General features: G+C 41.7%; 1 protein-coding gene across 8 annotated transcripts in view; it reads right to left on the minus strand.

Annotated features, from left to right (window-relative positions):
* Window positions 1-5,532: 5,532 nt before the first annotated feature.
* The window catches only part of LOC138843592 (rho GTPase-activating protein 20), a 102,550-nt gene continuing 93,648 nt past the window's right edge, over window positions 5,533-14,434 (minus strand). For all 8 annotated transcript variants that reach the window (XM_089302154.1, XM_089302155.1, XM_089302157.1 and 5 more), the window contains 3 exons: window positions 9,956-9,993; window positions 7,541-7,578; window positions 5,533-5,791 (listed from right to left, as the gene is read on the minus strand). Coding sequence is in view for 1 of the 8 variants with exons in the window: in XM_070048179.2 (XP_069904280.2) it covers window positions 7,570-7,578; window positions 9,956-9,993 (47 nt within the window). In the remaining 7 variants the exon portion in view is untranslated. The remainder of the gene's footprint in view (window positions 5,792-7,540; window positions 7,579-9,955; window positions 9,994-14,434) is intronic.

Genomic DNA, 14,434 nt, shown 5'->3' on the forward strand with positions numbered 1-14,434 from the left:
GCATTGTGACACATGGATAAAGCTGCCACCTGTGATGCTGGCATCCCATATGGGCACCAGCTTGAGTCCCAGCTGTTCCACTTCCAACCCTGCTCCCTGCTGATGGGCCTATGGAAACCTATGGCACAAGGCATAAAGATGCTCAAAATGGTGGGAGTCAGTAGACACTAAATCATTGTTCTTTTTTTTTTTTAAATTTATTTGACAGGTGGTGTTATAGACAGAGAGAGACAGAGAGAAAGGTCTTCCTTCCATTGGTTCACTCCCCAAATGGCCACTACGGCCGGTGCTATGCTGATCCGAAGCCAGGAGCCAGGTGCTTCCTCCTGGTCTCCCATGCGGGTGCAGGAGCCCAAGCACTTGGGCCACCCTCCACTGCATACACTCCATACACTCTTAGTGACCAGAGAAAAACCATATCCTGGAATCCAGAGCCCAGCACCTTGCATAGAAACTGTCACCTGACAACTCCACAATCAAGCAGCTGTGCTAACTGAAATCACAGTACCCATACAGTTTACTCATAACTCTTTGGCAGCCCCATCACACCCCTCAGGGCAAATCCAAGCCCCTCATCTGTCCCTCTCCAAGACACCCCCACGCCCACCCATGACAGGCTGGCCTCCCGGCAGCCCCAACCTGCCGCCACCGCTGACCGGAGGCCCTCACCTTGTCGGCAGTCTCAGCAGCCTTGGTCAACGTTGCAGGGGCATCCCCATGGAGAACACAGTCCAGGCTCCATTAAAAATTGTGGCAGTGTCCTCCCAGTGCCGGGGGCGTGACCACTCTAGGCAAGGTGTTCTCTCTGTTCAGCACAGACATGGGGTGCAGATGCCCATCAAGTTGAACCCTGGGGATGACAGGGCAGACCCTGGGATGCAGCCAAGATGTGTGGCCAGCCGGGGTGGGGGGGAGACATGTAGGTACAGGACAGGAGGGAGCGGCCACCATCATGAGGGAAGGGTCGACCAGGGGTGGCAGAGGCGCCCTCTGTTGCTGCTGCAGGTCAAGAAGACAATATTGATCCTGTGGCTCCAGAGAGGGCTGATGGCAGTGGCAGCAGTGGAGGGGTTACCTGAGGACCAAAGCTGGTCACAGCCGGGAAGAGCACTAAAACCTATTGTCCAGGCTATCGTCCAGGTGCCAGCGCTGCAAGGTTTCAGCCGTGCTCCACAGACCCTTGGGCTCGGGAGAAGGGGGGTGGTGGATTCTGGACTGCAGCCTCAACTGGGGCTCAACTGGCATGCACAGCTCTCCCTGCCTCACTGTGCCTCCGCCCTGCTTGCCCAGGTGGCCAGGTCATTGCAATCCTGTTTGGCCAAGATCCAGGTCGCAGAGTGGACCCAAAAGAGTGTGCTGCCCAGGCCAGAGTGTTGGCCCAACCTGGGGCATGGCACTGCAACTCTGCCCTCTGGTGGTGGGTGCCAGGCATGCAGTGCCCTAATGGGACCTGGGCTCTGTCCCTGCAAGGCTCCTGGCTCCCAACCTCCCCCTGTAAGGCACGGGATTGCCCTGGCTCCGGATGCAAGAGGCAATCCCTATGGTGCCAGTGCAGGGGCCTGGCTTGGCAGCCTCTTGCCCACAGGCAGCACCACTACTGCCCGAGGTCTGGCTACTCCCACGTCTTCACAGGTCCCGCGTCATCCCTCCTGCATCACCAACCCATGCCTTTTTTTCTGTGTTGCACCCTTCAAGACTCATGAAAGGATTACCAATTTCAGTCTCTGCTAATTTCTTCCTACCATCACTCGGGCTGCAGACAAGTAAAACACAAAACAAAAATTAGAAAAGAGGGTCACTATCTACTACAGATCTTCAGAATACTGGCTCATTTGCCTAGCATGGAAGGAGCTGAAGAAAAATATCCAAGACATTGTCCACTGCTCTGTAAAGACGTTGTTTTTTCACTAACATATCATCCATTCCCCAAATTCTAACACGGTGCTTGTGTGGAGCAGGAAGTGAATGAATGTGCTTGTGTAAATACAAGGGTACTTCAAAAAGCTCATGGAAATGAATTCCTTGGGGCAAATAATTTTGAAATCCATGCACAGTTTTTTTTTTTTTTTAAAGATATATGTTCATGAGTAAACCTTGTATACATGGATTCAGAATTTCGGTGCTGGTAGCATGGGTGTGTTTTCTTTCCGGAATAGCATAATTCATCCCAAGGGCCTTTATTTTGCTGATGGAAATGTTTAATCTTATCACATCACTAAGCATAGACTGCTGATTATACTATCTTTCTCACAGCTACCATAAAGATGATAAACTGAAAAACTCATTGCCTTCTAGTCATTATAAGTCAGTACAAGAGTTGTGCTCTTTTACAGTTGTTCAGGCCCTAGGATCTTTCTCCAAAATGAAGATGTAAGTTACTTTCCTCAAGTCTCTACTGTGTGAGTGCTGAGAGAAAACTATTAACTGTTTCCCTATAGCAAGAATCGTGCCCATGAGTTGCAACTGACAAATTCCTTGAATCTCAGATTTTCTTTACCTCCTTTTCTGTCCCTTCTTTTGCAACTGGAAGGATTGACTTTAGGGTATTTCTTTCCTGATTCAAAACCTAGATGCATTGTGAAGGCATATATTTTTGTCCCTTTTATCCTGCAATTGTTGATGTCTCAGATTTTTCACACAACCATGCAGTCATCTCTAATGAGAAGAGATCCCATTAGTATCCTCCACTTTAGCATCATGAATGGAAATGCTTCATGTATTTCAGAACTTCAAAATAATGCTGCAATTAATCTAAAACATCATGCATCAAATGGATGTCTTACTGCTACCCTCTGAAATCCCATATGTGCTCTCTTATCTCTCCAACTTTCAAATGTAAAGATATTACCAACACATATGAAATCCTTTTATTCCAAGAACTATGCACATCTTCATTCCCCCATAGATAGCTGTCCCTCAGCATCTGTGGGGAATTGATTCCATGATCCCAAAAGATAACAAAATCCACAGATGCTCCTACCCCAATATCAAGTAGAACTGTATTTGCATATAATTTATGCCACCCTCACATATCCTTTTAAGTGACCTCTACATCTCCTACACTACCTCCTACAAATTAACTGTTCTGTAAGGAATGGAACTTATACTTCAGAGAATAATGATAATGAGAAACTTTGCATCTTATATTCTCTTTCTGGATTTGGCTGAAACCACAGGATATGAAGAGCTGCCTGTACATTTTAGTGGGCATTAAGCAGAATAGAACTACCACAAAACATGATCATTTACCACAGAATTTAAAATTTTCCAGAGAATACTGAAAGCTCCAGTGTAATTCCTGGTAGTGGAAAAAATATAGGAGCCAAGGTCTAGTGAGTCCAAGTGTCTATCTGTAATAGGGAATAATCAGATGGAGCTGCAATATAGGAAAACTTTATGAAATTTGTGTGAGAAAAGATTTCCAATCTCCCCCCTGGTGTATGGCTATGTAGCAATCAAAGGAAGCTGAGAAATACACAGTTGTCTTCTGGCCCCCGAGTGACCCAGTGAGACCAGAAGAATGACCCAACTGAGCTGGGCCTCCCTCAAAGCCTTAATCATGTACAAATGACTATCGAAGCCAAGAAGTCACAGCGTAATTCTTTAGGTGAACAAAGATAGAAGTGCACAGATCACTGGGTATGTCTTCTATAAACTAAGCAAAGTAATGTGCTCTGCGTGTGAGAACAAGATTTTACATCATTCACTGGATTTACAGATTCACTAATATGGGCCATCAGTAAAATATGTTTAAAACAATAGAGATTTCCAATGAGAGACCTGAGCCTGGATCAAGGTGCAGCTAGTTTAGAGTAGGCCTCCATCTCGTAACTCGGGCCTGAACCCTAAGCCAAAAGCTCCTGAAAAGAGAATAAACTTCCCCTGCGATAAACTCCCCTAGCAACAGCCAATCAGCAGATAGCAGGGAAATGCCTAAAGTTCCAGGTGTCTTTTCAGGCAGTTAAGGTGCTTGATGACATCCTGAAACCCTGCGGTTTGCCACCTACACCCAAGCGGCTCAGACCCTATACTTTAGCCAATCATTTTAAAAAGCATCAACCCCAAAGCCATCTTACCACCTTTACTAGGTCCATTCCCACCCTTGGATGCACTAATCAATCAGAGAATTTATGGTGACTTAAGAATATTTCAGATGATTTTGCTTACAAAATTGTTGATGGAGCTCAGATGTTCTGAAAATTCCCATTGAGTCCTGGAATGTGATTTGGATATTGAAGGTTTATGGGCATCATTGAAGGACTGTATTACTGAATTTTTCCTAAATGACTTTGCATTGATGAAAATAAGATAGGAATTAAAATCGAGAAGACATATATGGAAAGATGCTATGATTCACGTTTTGCTCTGGACACAGTATAATGCCAAATTTTCCTACATAACAAATTAGTGGAGTGTGATCATGGCACTCTACAGTCAGGTAACTGAGCTTACTCTCTTTTAAAAGTGGGTGGGAACTGAGAATCACTTATGTTCTTTATGTCTTCAAGTTATAATATTTCATTATTAATGTATGATTTTCTGAAGATTCTTATAAAAGTAATATATGGTATAATGAACATCATCTTCAGGATATCCAGAATATTGAAAATAGTTATTTGTCCAGGAGACATCAACCATTTCATAAACGGTATAAAAACATAAATGTCAAAATAGGAAAAAAATGAATAATTACAAAACAAAAAATAAAAAGATAAAAAAAGAACAAAAGCCCCTCAAAATGAAAAATGAGAACATAAAACTCAAAAAACATAGGGACTGGCACTGTGATCCAATGGGTTAACGCCCTGGCCTGAAGTGCCAGCATCCCAAATGGGCACCAGTTCAAGACCTGGCTGCTCCACTTTTGATCCAGCTCTCCACCATGGCCTGGGAAAGCAGTAGAAGATGGCCCAAGTGCTTGGGCCCTGCACCTGTGTGGGAGACACAGGAAAAGCTCCTGGCTTCAGATCAGCACAGCTCCGGCCATTGCAGCCAATTGGGGAGCGAACCACCAGATGGAAGACCTCTCTCTGCCTCTCCTCTCTCTGTGTAACTCTGACTTTCAAGTAAATAAATAAATCTTTAAAAAACTCAAAAAAAAATAGAATTAAAATGTGATTTGGTATGAACACGATTTTAAATCCATTCAAAGGATTTTATGGTATGCATCTTTATCAAATTTTGATGAGATTTTAGAATATGAGCTTTCATGAACTTTCTGTGACTTCATGATGAAAAAAAAATGTATGAAAATGCTACCATGAAAAAAACTATGTGTGGGTTTAAATTTTTTGTGCCAATATCAGCTCATATTTTCATTCTGTTTTTATATATTTCACTGTATTCTTAAATACTGATTTTATAGTAACTGTTGCATGTCCCCTTGAACAATGGAATTGGAAATTCAAGACTGAAATGGGTTGAGCTGAAATTTTGGAATCAGATCATTCCATATTCCTTTTTGAATAAGTCTGTGAAGTGTGAAGTGTACAACATGATTTCCGCACAGTCAGAAAACATGACTCCTTTGAAGTCAGTTGCAAGCCAATTTGTTTATTTCTGGACAGAAAGAAAAATCTGTCAATTTTTTTTCTAAAAACACTCTTAGCTTCATGGTAGAGTGTAGGGAAATTGGTGATGTCCAGCTGTGAATATGCTACCATTGAATGAAATAAAATGATTCATTTTGGAGAGTTGGGCGGCCCCCTACTAGATGTGAGTTTTGCAGCTTGCTTTATAGGGTCGATTACTGTTGTTCCAAAGCACCAGATATGATGAGATGGTTCCATTTCTGTTGAAATAAAAAGTGAAATAATATTCTCAGATTCGGGAGATATCCCAATTCCTGATTAAAGAACTGCCCTCAAGATTTCCCCTAAGAAATGAGGTAAACATCATTAAACCAAAAGACACACATGAGAAGGAACTGATAATACATGTCTCCAGGTTATGAACCAAACTTCACCCTGTAAAAAAATTGCCTTTTGCCAATAATAACCTAGGTTTGCAGAGTGCTTGCTGGCACTACTGAGGAGAAGTTAAGAGGAAGCCCTGAGATACCATGCCAATGGAGCTCTTGAGTAACAGCGGACAGAGGACACAGCTGTGCCCTGGAATCCTCTTCCAATGCAGGATTCCGGTCAATCGCCCTACTTGACATGGGGTCAGATTCCAGGAGTGGCATTATTTATTTCACTGAAGATAAAACCTAAGTTTTCTTAGGACATATTCATAAAGTAAACTCAGTATGAGAGAGAGAGTGGCAAAAAAAGTACTTTAAAGCCAAGTGTCACACACTCATAAAGGAGTGTTTTCATGAGGTTTCTGAGACTTCATGCAGACAATTTAAGGAAAATATGTGTTATGAAAAAACCATAGATATTATACTTTCTGAACCCAACAAATCCCCACTCTTCATTTTTAGAAGATTTACCTTTATCTTTGAATACTCTTTGTGTACAAAGCATTGCAATTAACCCCTGATGAAGCAAAAGAATAAGGGCAGGTAAACTGAAAGGACCTGGTAGCTTGGAAAGTGTCCATTCAGTGTGCAACTACGAACACACATGGAACCACTTGATGCACAATGGTTGTCTTGGTGTAGGTGCCTCTTGGGCAATTTTCTACTCAGGAATTCCATCCATTCTTGGACAGAAACTGAATGTGTCAAGCAAAAATAGAAAACTTGTGCAAGCAGTCCTTCCTGTGAGGTTAAATGAAGTGCATGGGGAAAAAAATCCTAAGCAGTCATGGTAACTGTGCTCTTCTGTAACTCAGAAGTCAGAGGACAGTGCACTGGGTGGGCCCATACCAAGCGCAGGCTTGGCATCCTCTCCGGCTGGAGAATTCACTTGGTCATTATAGTGGACACTGGTCTGGTCTGCAGTAGCAGGGTAATTTGTTCTGCTGAAGAAACACCAGGGAGCAGGAAAAATAATGTTAGGTGAGAGCATGATACACTCATGGTGTGGATTTCAGGAGGTTTGAGACAGCTTAGAGATAAGCTTATGAGAAGATACAACTGATGAGCAAATTGATACCTAGAGTAATTGCTTTGTTGGACCAAAACAACTTCCTATTGTACCTTGATTCTTATATTTTAGTTTTTGTCTTTGAATACCAAATTGTCTTGCAGCATTAGAACTACTTTTAATGAAGGCAAAGAAAAAAATGAAACAAACTTGTAGCTTGGAAAATGTGAATTCAGTGTTGTACTGCCAACAAGTGTGAAGAAAACATGAAGACTATGTGGTCTTAGTTTATGGGCTTCATGGGCAATTCTCTACCAAGGAACTTCACCCACCAGGGGAAGAAACTGAAGATATTTCAAGCAAAGTTTAAAAACAAACATTTTGAAACAGTAGTCCTTAGTCTTATGTTAAGTAAAATACAGAGAAAAGAAAAGAAAATCTTAAGGAAAAGAGATCCTAACTCAGCTTTCCAGCCACTTGGAATGCAGAGGACAGAAGACATAGGTGGGCCCATCTAGGCTCAGGCGTGGCATCCTGTGCCATTTCGAGATTTTGGCCATTCACCCTACCTGGTATTGTGTCAACAGCAGCGGTAGCATCAAAGCACCTGTAGAATGACAAACAAAAGTTGTCAAGATATTTCAGACAACAGACCCATCTCAACATCTGATGGCAGCAAAAAAATTTGAAATCCAAGCAAATTGGCTCCTATTGTGGACTTGAATGAGTTTTCTGATACATCATTAAAATCAGTTTCTTAAAGTATGGATAATGAAAAAAAGCTCATAGTTTAATAATTTTAGAACAAAATTCTTGTTTAAATTCATTTTTAGTTTTTTTCCCCTTTTATCCTTGACTATTATTTGTATCTTAACAATCGCAACTACTCTTTCAGAAGACAAAAAGATTATGATAAAAATCAAAGGTCTGGTAACTTGGAAAGTGCCCATTTGGTGTTTCTCTAGGAGTCAAGGATAGAATAGGAGGAATACAAAATGGAGTAGATGAGGTTAAGTGCCCCACGGGAAATTCCCTGGCAAGGAACTCCATGCTTCCTGCACAGGATCTGAAGAGTCCAAGCCAAGTTAGAAAACTTCTACAAACATTTCTGCACAATAGTTCTTAGTGTAAAGTTTAAAGATTTGTACAGAAAGATAAAATCCTGGTGCTTTGGCACAGTAGGTTAACCCTCCACCTGCGGCACCAGCATCTCATATAGGTACCGGTCCTAGTCCCAGTTGCTTCTCTTCTGGTCCAGCCCTCCACCATGGCCTGGGAAAGCAGTAGAAGTTGGCCCAAGTGCTCTAGCCCCTGCACCCATGTGGAAGGCCTGGAAGAAGCTCTTGTCTGCTGGCTTTGGACCGGTGCAGCTCTGGCTAGTGTGGTCATTTGGGGAGTGAACCAACAGATGGAAGACCTTTCTCTGTCTGTCACTGTCTGTAATTCTACCTCTCAAATAAATTTAAAAAATCTTTAAAATAAAGAGAGAAAACCCCAAGGAATCAGGCCAGCTGTCCTCATAAGTAAGAAAAAGAGGAGAGAAAACATCAGTAGGCCCACTGCAAGGTTAGGCCTGATATCCTCTCCCAGTGGAAGATTTTTGTCAGTCACCATATTTGACACTGGGTGGGCTTCCCCTGGAGTGTCATTCATTCCGTTGCAGAAAAAAATAAAGCTCTCTTAAAACATTTTCATAAGACAGACTCATCTCAGTACCAGATAGTAATAACAAATTACTTTAAATACCAGCATCCTACACTTACAGTGGGGATTTTCATGAGGTTTCTGAGATTTCATGTAGAAAAGCTAAGGAAAATATATGTTCTGGATTCATTTTTAGGTGTCTAATTTTACCTTTGAACACTATTTGTGTAGAAAGCACTGAAATTACCCTGCATTATGGCAAAGGCATAAGGAGATACTGATACTATCTGGTAACACGAAAAGTGTCCATGCAGCGTGCAACTGTGAGGCAACGATAGAATAACAATGCAAAACACTTTTCTTATTTTAGGTGCCTCTTGGGCAGTTCTCTACCCAGGAATTCCATCCATTCTTCATGCACAGAAACTGAGGATGTCAAACAACATTAGAAAACATGCGCAAACATTCTAAAAATGTAGTTCATACTGTGAGGTGAAATGAAGTTTATCGGGAAAAAATATCCTAAGGGATCATGTCAACTGTGCTCTCCAGTAACTCAGAAGACAGAGTACAGTAGACACAGGTGGTCCCATAGAAGGTCAGACTTCTCACCTTCTACCACTGGAGGATTTTGGTCAGTGAATATACGTGACACTGTTCTGGTTTGGAGTGGTGGGGGAAATTTCTTATGTTGAAGAAAAACCAGGAGTTATCTTAGTATATTTGAAGACAACATATTCATTTCAACATGGAGCAACAGTAAAAGAAAAAATATACTGAAACATAATACACCCATGATGTGGACTTCATGAGGCTTCTAAGAGGTAAGTTTATGTAAATACAATGAATGAAAACTTGATGCACAGGTTTAACAATCTGGGGGAGCAAAACAAGTCCTCATGCTAACTTCCTTCTTACATTGTTTAATTTTTGCCTTTGAATGCATTGTGTACTGACCGTTACACTACCCCTTGGTAAAGCCAAAGGAAAAGGATGGAAAAAAATGAAAGCAACTGGCAAGTTGGAACATTCCCACTCAGTGTACTCCAGCAAACAAATGATAGAAAAACAAGAAGCAAAACACTAGTCTTAGTTTAGATACCTCAATGACAATTCTCTACTAAAGTACTCCTTCCTGTGAGGAAACTAAGGTTTTCAAGCAAAGTGAGAAAACTCAAAGATATTTTTGAAAAGTAGTCCCTAGTGTTAGGTTAAAGGAAGTGCATAGAAATGAAGAAAAATACTAAGGAATGATGCTAACTCAACTCTCAGTAACTCAGAATGCAGAGGACAGAAGGCTTCAGCTGCCATTGAAAATTTTTTTTACTCTGTCATCATACCTTACACTGATTCGTACTCCAGGGTAGCATTAAATCACCTGTGGAAGGTAAATCAAAAGTTTTCTTAGGATATTTTCAGAACACAATCATTTTATCAACTGACAACAGGAAAACATTATTTGAACCCATAGAAATACATGCTCAAAATGTGGATTTTCATGAGTTTTCTGACACAAGATAAACATAGGTTTATTTTTGTTTATTTATTTATATATTTTTGACAGGCAGAGTGGACAGTGAGAGAGAGGCAGAGAAAGGTCTTCCCTTGCCGTTGGTTCACCCTCCAACGGCTGCTGCGGCCGGCGCACCTCAGTGATCCTATGGCAGGAGCCAGGTACTTCTCCTGGTCTCCCAAGGAGTGCAGGGCCCAAGCACTTGGGCCATCCTCCACTGCACTCCCTTCCCTAGCCACAGCAGAGAGCTGGCCTGGAAGAGGGGCAACCGGGACAGAATCCGGCACCCTGACCAGGACTAGAACCCGGTGTGCCGGCGCTGCAAGGGGGAGGATTAGCCTAGGGAGCCGCGGCGCCGGCCAGACATAGGTTTATAAAGATAGGTACAATGAGAAAGCGGCTCATAGATTTAATAATTCAGCGACAAAAATGCCAATTTCAAATATATCCTTAGATTCCTTATTTTTATCCTTAAATATCGTTTGTGACTTACCAATTGCAAACACCCCTCAATAAAGAAAAAGCCAGGTATAGACAAAAGGAAAGGATACGGTAACTTGGAAAGTGCCCATTCCGTGTTCTGCTGGGAGCCACACAGAGAACAACATGAAACAAAAGCTTTGCCTTAGATTAGAGCCCTCAAGGACAATCTCTGCTGAGCAATTCCATCCTTCCTGGAGAACCACCGAAGAGACCGAGTCAAGTTAGTGGTCACATGAACATTTTGAAAATGGATTCTTTGTGTAAACTTAAAGAAACTGTATGGAAGTAAGAAGAAATCCTAAGGAAATACACCAAAGTGCTTTTCAGTAACTAAGAAGATAAAGTGCAAAAGGAAAGTGTGGTCCCACTCTAGATTCGGGCTGAATATTCACACAGTGAAGATCATGGTCAGTCACACACCTTGACACTGATTGGATTTCCATTGTGGTGTTACTTATTCTGTTGATGGAAAGAACTAAGGCTGTCTAATGATGTTTTCAGAAAACAGACCCATATCAATATGCACATGGTGTAACATAAATTATTTTACATCCCACCATGTTTAATTCATAATGATGATTCTCATGAACTTTATGGTACCCCAAAACAGAAGTAAAGGAAAATGCATGAGAACAAAACAGATAGATAGGAGAGTTGTTAAACAATTCCTATTTTAAATTTCTTCAAGATGTTTTATTTGTATTTGAACAGCAGCTGAGAACAAAGCATCAGATGACCTTAGGCTATAGCAAAGGGGTAAAGATAGACAATCGCCAAGTTTCTGGTAACTTGCAAAGTGCCCATAGAATGTGCAGCTGTTGGCCAGTGAGAGATGATGCGCTTCCACATGACGGTCTTGTACAGGTGTCACGTGGGCAAATCTCTATCGAGGAAATACGTCCTTCCGTGGCAGAAACTAAAGGTTTCAGGAACATTAAGAAAACATAGCCAAACGTTCTGGGAAAAGCAGCTCTCAGTATTATCTTGAAAGCATGGCAGACATACTGAAGAGGAGTTCTCAGAACTTATGCCACGTGAAATCTTCAGCATCTCATAGATCAGAGGACATAAAACATATGGACCCCTACTGAGCTGAGGCATGGTATCATTTGCCACTGGAAGGCTCTGCTCAGTCACCATGCCTGATTCTGGGTTTGACTCCAGTGAGACTATCATACTTCCTGTGGAAGAAAAAACAAAAGTTGCCTAAGCAGATTTTCAGATGCAGATCCAACTCCATGTCAGAAAGCAGGAACAGAAGTGATCTCCAACCCAAACAACACATTCTCATAATGTGGATGTGCACAAGTTTTCTGAGACATAATAAGGGTAAGTCTACAAAAATCCAAATTAGGAGAAAATGGGGAGATGTTGTCATGTTTTGAGAGAAAAACAACTGGCAAGTTGAAAATCATTCTTAGAGGTTTATGTCCTTGGCAATCATTTGAGTTTAAAGAATTTCCCTTCCACTTGGAGAAAATGAGACAACAGTCATAGATGAAAAGAAAGGATCCAGTAATTCAGAAAGTGCTCTCTCCATGTCCCAGTGGGAGCCACGAAAGAACAATATGATGCACAACCCACTGTCCTAGTACAGGAGCCACATGGATAACTCCATCAGGAATCCGGTCCCTCCTGGACAGCAACTGAAGACTTAAATTCAACATGACAAAGTCATGCAAATATTTAGGCAAGTTTATCCTTCATGGAGGGCTCCAGAAATGTAGATAGGATGCGACAAGCTACTAAGCAACCATGCCGACTCTTCAGTAAAGCAATAGACAGAATACAAATGACACGGTTGACACATGCCAAGCTCAGGCATGCCCTTCTCTTCGCATGGAGGATTTGGACCAGGTATATGTGTGGCAATGGTTAGGATTTCCAAGTTGGTTAGATTGACTCCGCTGCAGATATACCTAAAAGTGTCTTCGGATAGGTTGAGAAAACACACTCAACCTGCTATTACAAGCAAATCAATGATTTGACATCCCAGCAAATGGCACTCAAAATCAACACTTTCTGGAGGTTTCTGAGACATCATAAACTAAGAATCAACTACATATCAGAAGTACCAAATGCAAAGCTAGAATACTACAAGGAAAAAAGTGTGTGGCACGTGGTGGTATAGAACTTGTGTACCAAGCATTGCAGTGACCATAAACAGCTGCAAAAGCATAAGGAGAGAGAAACTGAACATCTTTGTGATCTTGGGAAGCGCATACTGAGTGTAGAGCCACAGGAAGCAAACTGGCTGTCTCAGTAAATGTGCCCCAGGGGCAATGTTGTACCTAGGAACTCTATCCTTCCAGGCCAGAACATCAAAGGTTTCCAGCAACCTAAGAAACACAAAGGAAAAATTGAAAAAGCAACCCCTAGTGTTCAGAGAAAGGATCAGCAGAGAATATCAAAGGAACTTGTAAGGCATTCTGGTATTTGAGCACATCAAGTGCTCAAGAGAACAGAGGTTAGAACAGAAGTGTACCCAAAGGGAGACTGGTGCTAGCATCATTGGACACATTTGGAGTTTGATCAGTTATCAGACCATCCTAAATGTCAGATTCCCATGTAATCATCAGGTCTTTCGGTAAGGGAAAGAAAATAAGTCCTCGGTGATTTTTCACATCAGAGAGGAATAAAATCAGTATTTCTGAAACACAGAGATGAACACACTCACAATCGATGTTCCTGACAATTCTGACTCATGTTCCTGTACATGCAAACATGCATTATGGGAAATGGCTCATGGATTTCAAACAGCTAGAGTAAAATCATTTCCTGCGCTCCACTCATTCTTAAAGGTTTTCTTTCTGTCCAGGGACATATCTTGATACTCCTAATTGCAAAGACAATTCCAGACAGCCAAAGAATAGAGAAAGATGTAATGAGAGATCTGGTAACATACAAATGGCACAAATGGTGTCTACCTGGGAGACAAGTAAAGTGACAGGTAGTCCAAGAGTGTTTTTTAGTTTGGTACCATCTCAGACAATATCTGAAAAATTTTCTACTATATTTACAAATGTTCGAATGGGGAACACAGGAATGGAACAACATGCAAATATAGGTGCAGGTTGGCTCCACTGCACACTGGAGCATTAGGTTCAGCGAGAAGACTTGACACTTGATTAGAGTTCTGCTATTATTTCATCCATGGAAGGATCCAGGCATACTGAACTGAGTGACTGAGAAGACAGATTTCATTCAGCATTAGTATAGAGTAACAAAAAATAACTTCCTAACTAAAGAGTAAGGAAGAAAAACTAAAAGGCTCTGCGAACATTCAAAAATGCCGAGTCGTTATGCAGCAGTGTTCAGCCAATGATAGGACTCACGAGGACAAAAGGCAGTCATGGAGGACACGACTTGCACACGAGCACTTCTACACTGAAGAAACGCATCCATGTTAAGCAGAAGGATGAAGATTCCAAAACAGGTAGAAAACACAGACATATTTTCAGAAAAGGAGACACTTAGCAATAACATTCCACCACAAAAATGTCACGTCAAAAAGGAACAACAGCAGTAACTCTAAAGCACAAACCACACATGAGCCAAACAGATTGTTCCTAAGTTCAAATGGGGGCGCTACAAGTTTGGGGACAACGATCTGTAACAAGATTACAGAGACCACAGAACCTACAAAAAACCAGAATGAAACAGAAAATCTTGGATTCACAGAAAGAGGTCACTGAGAAAAATGTCCTGAATCATGGCAAATTACAGGAAACAAAGTACATATTACAGTGCAAAGGCAAAATGGGCACAGAGAGACAGAGAAAACTGTACTACTCAGAGACAAAAAAAAAACAAAAGGGAAACC

Source organism: Oryctolagus cuniculus, chromosome 8, assembly GCF_051225735.1.
Source record: "Oryctolagus cuniculus isolate XC-2025 breed Fujian yellow rabbit chromosome 8, ASM5122573v1, whole genome shotgun sequence".
Taxonomy (NCBI): Eukaryota; Metazoa; Chordata; class Mammalia; order Lagomorpha; family Leporidae; genus Oryctolagus; species Oryctolagus cuniculus.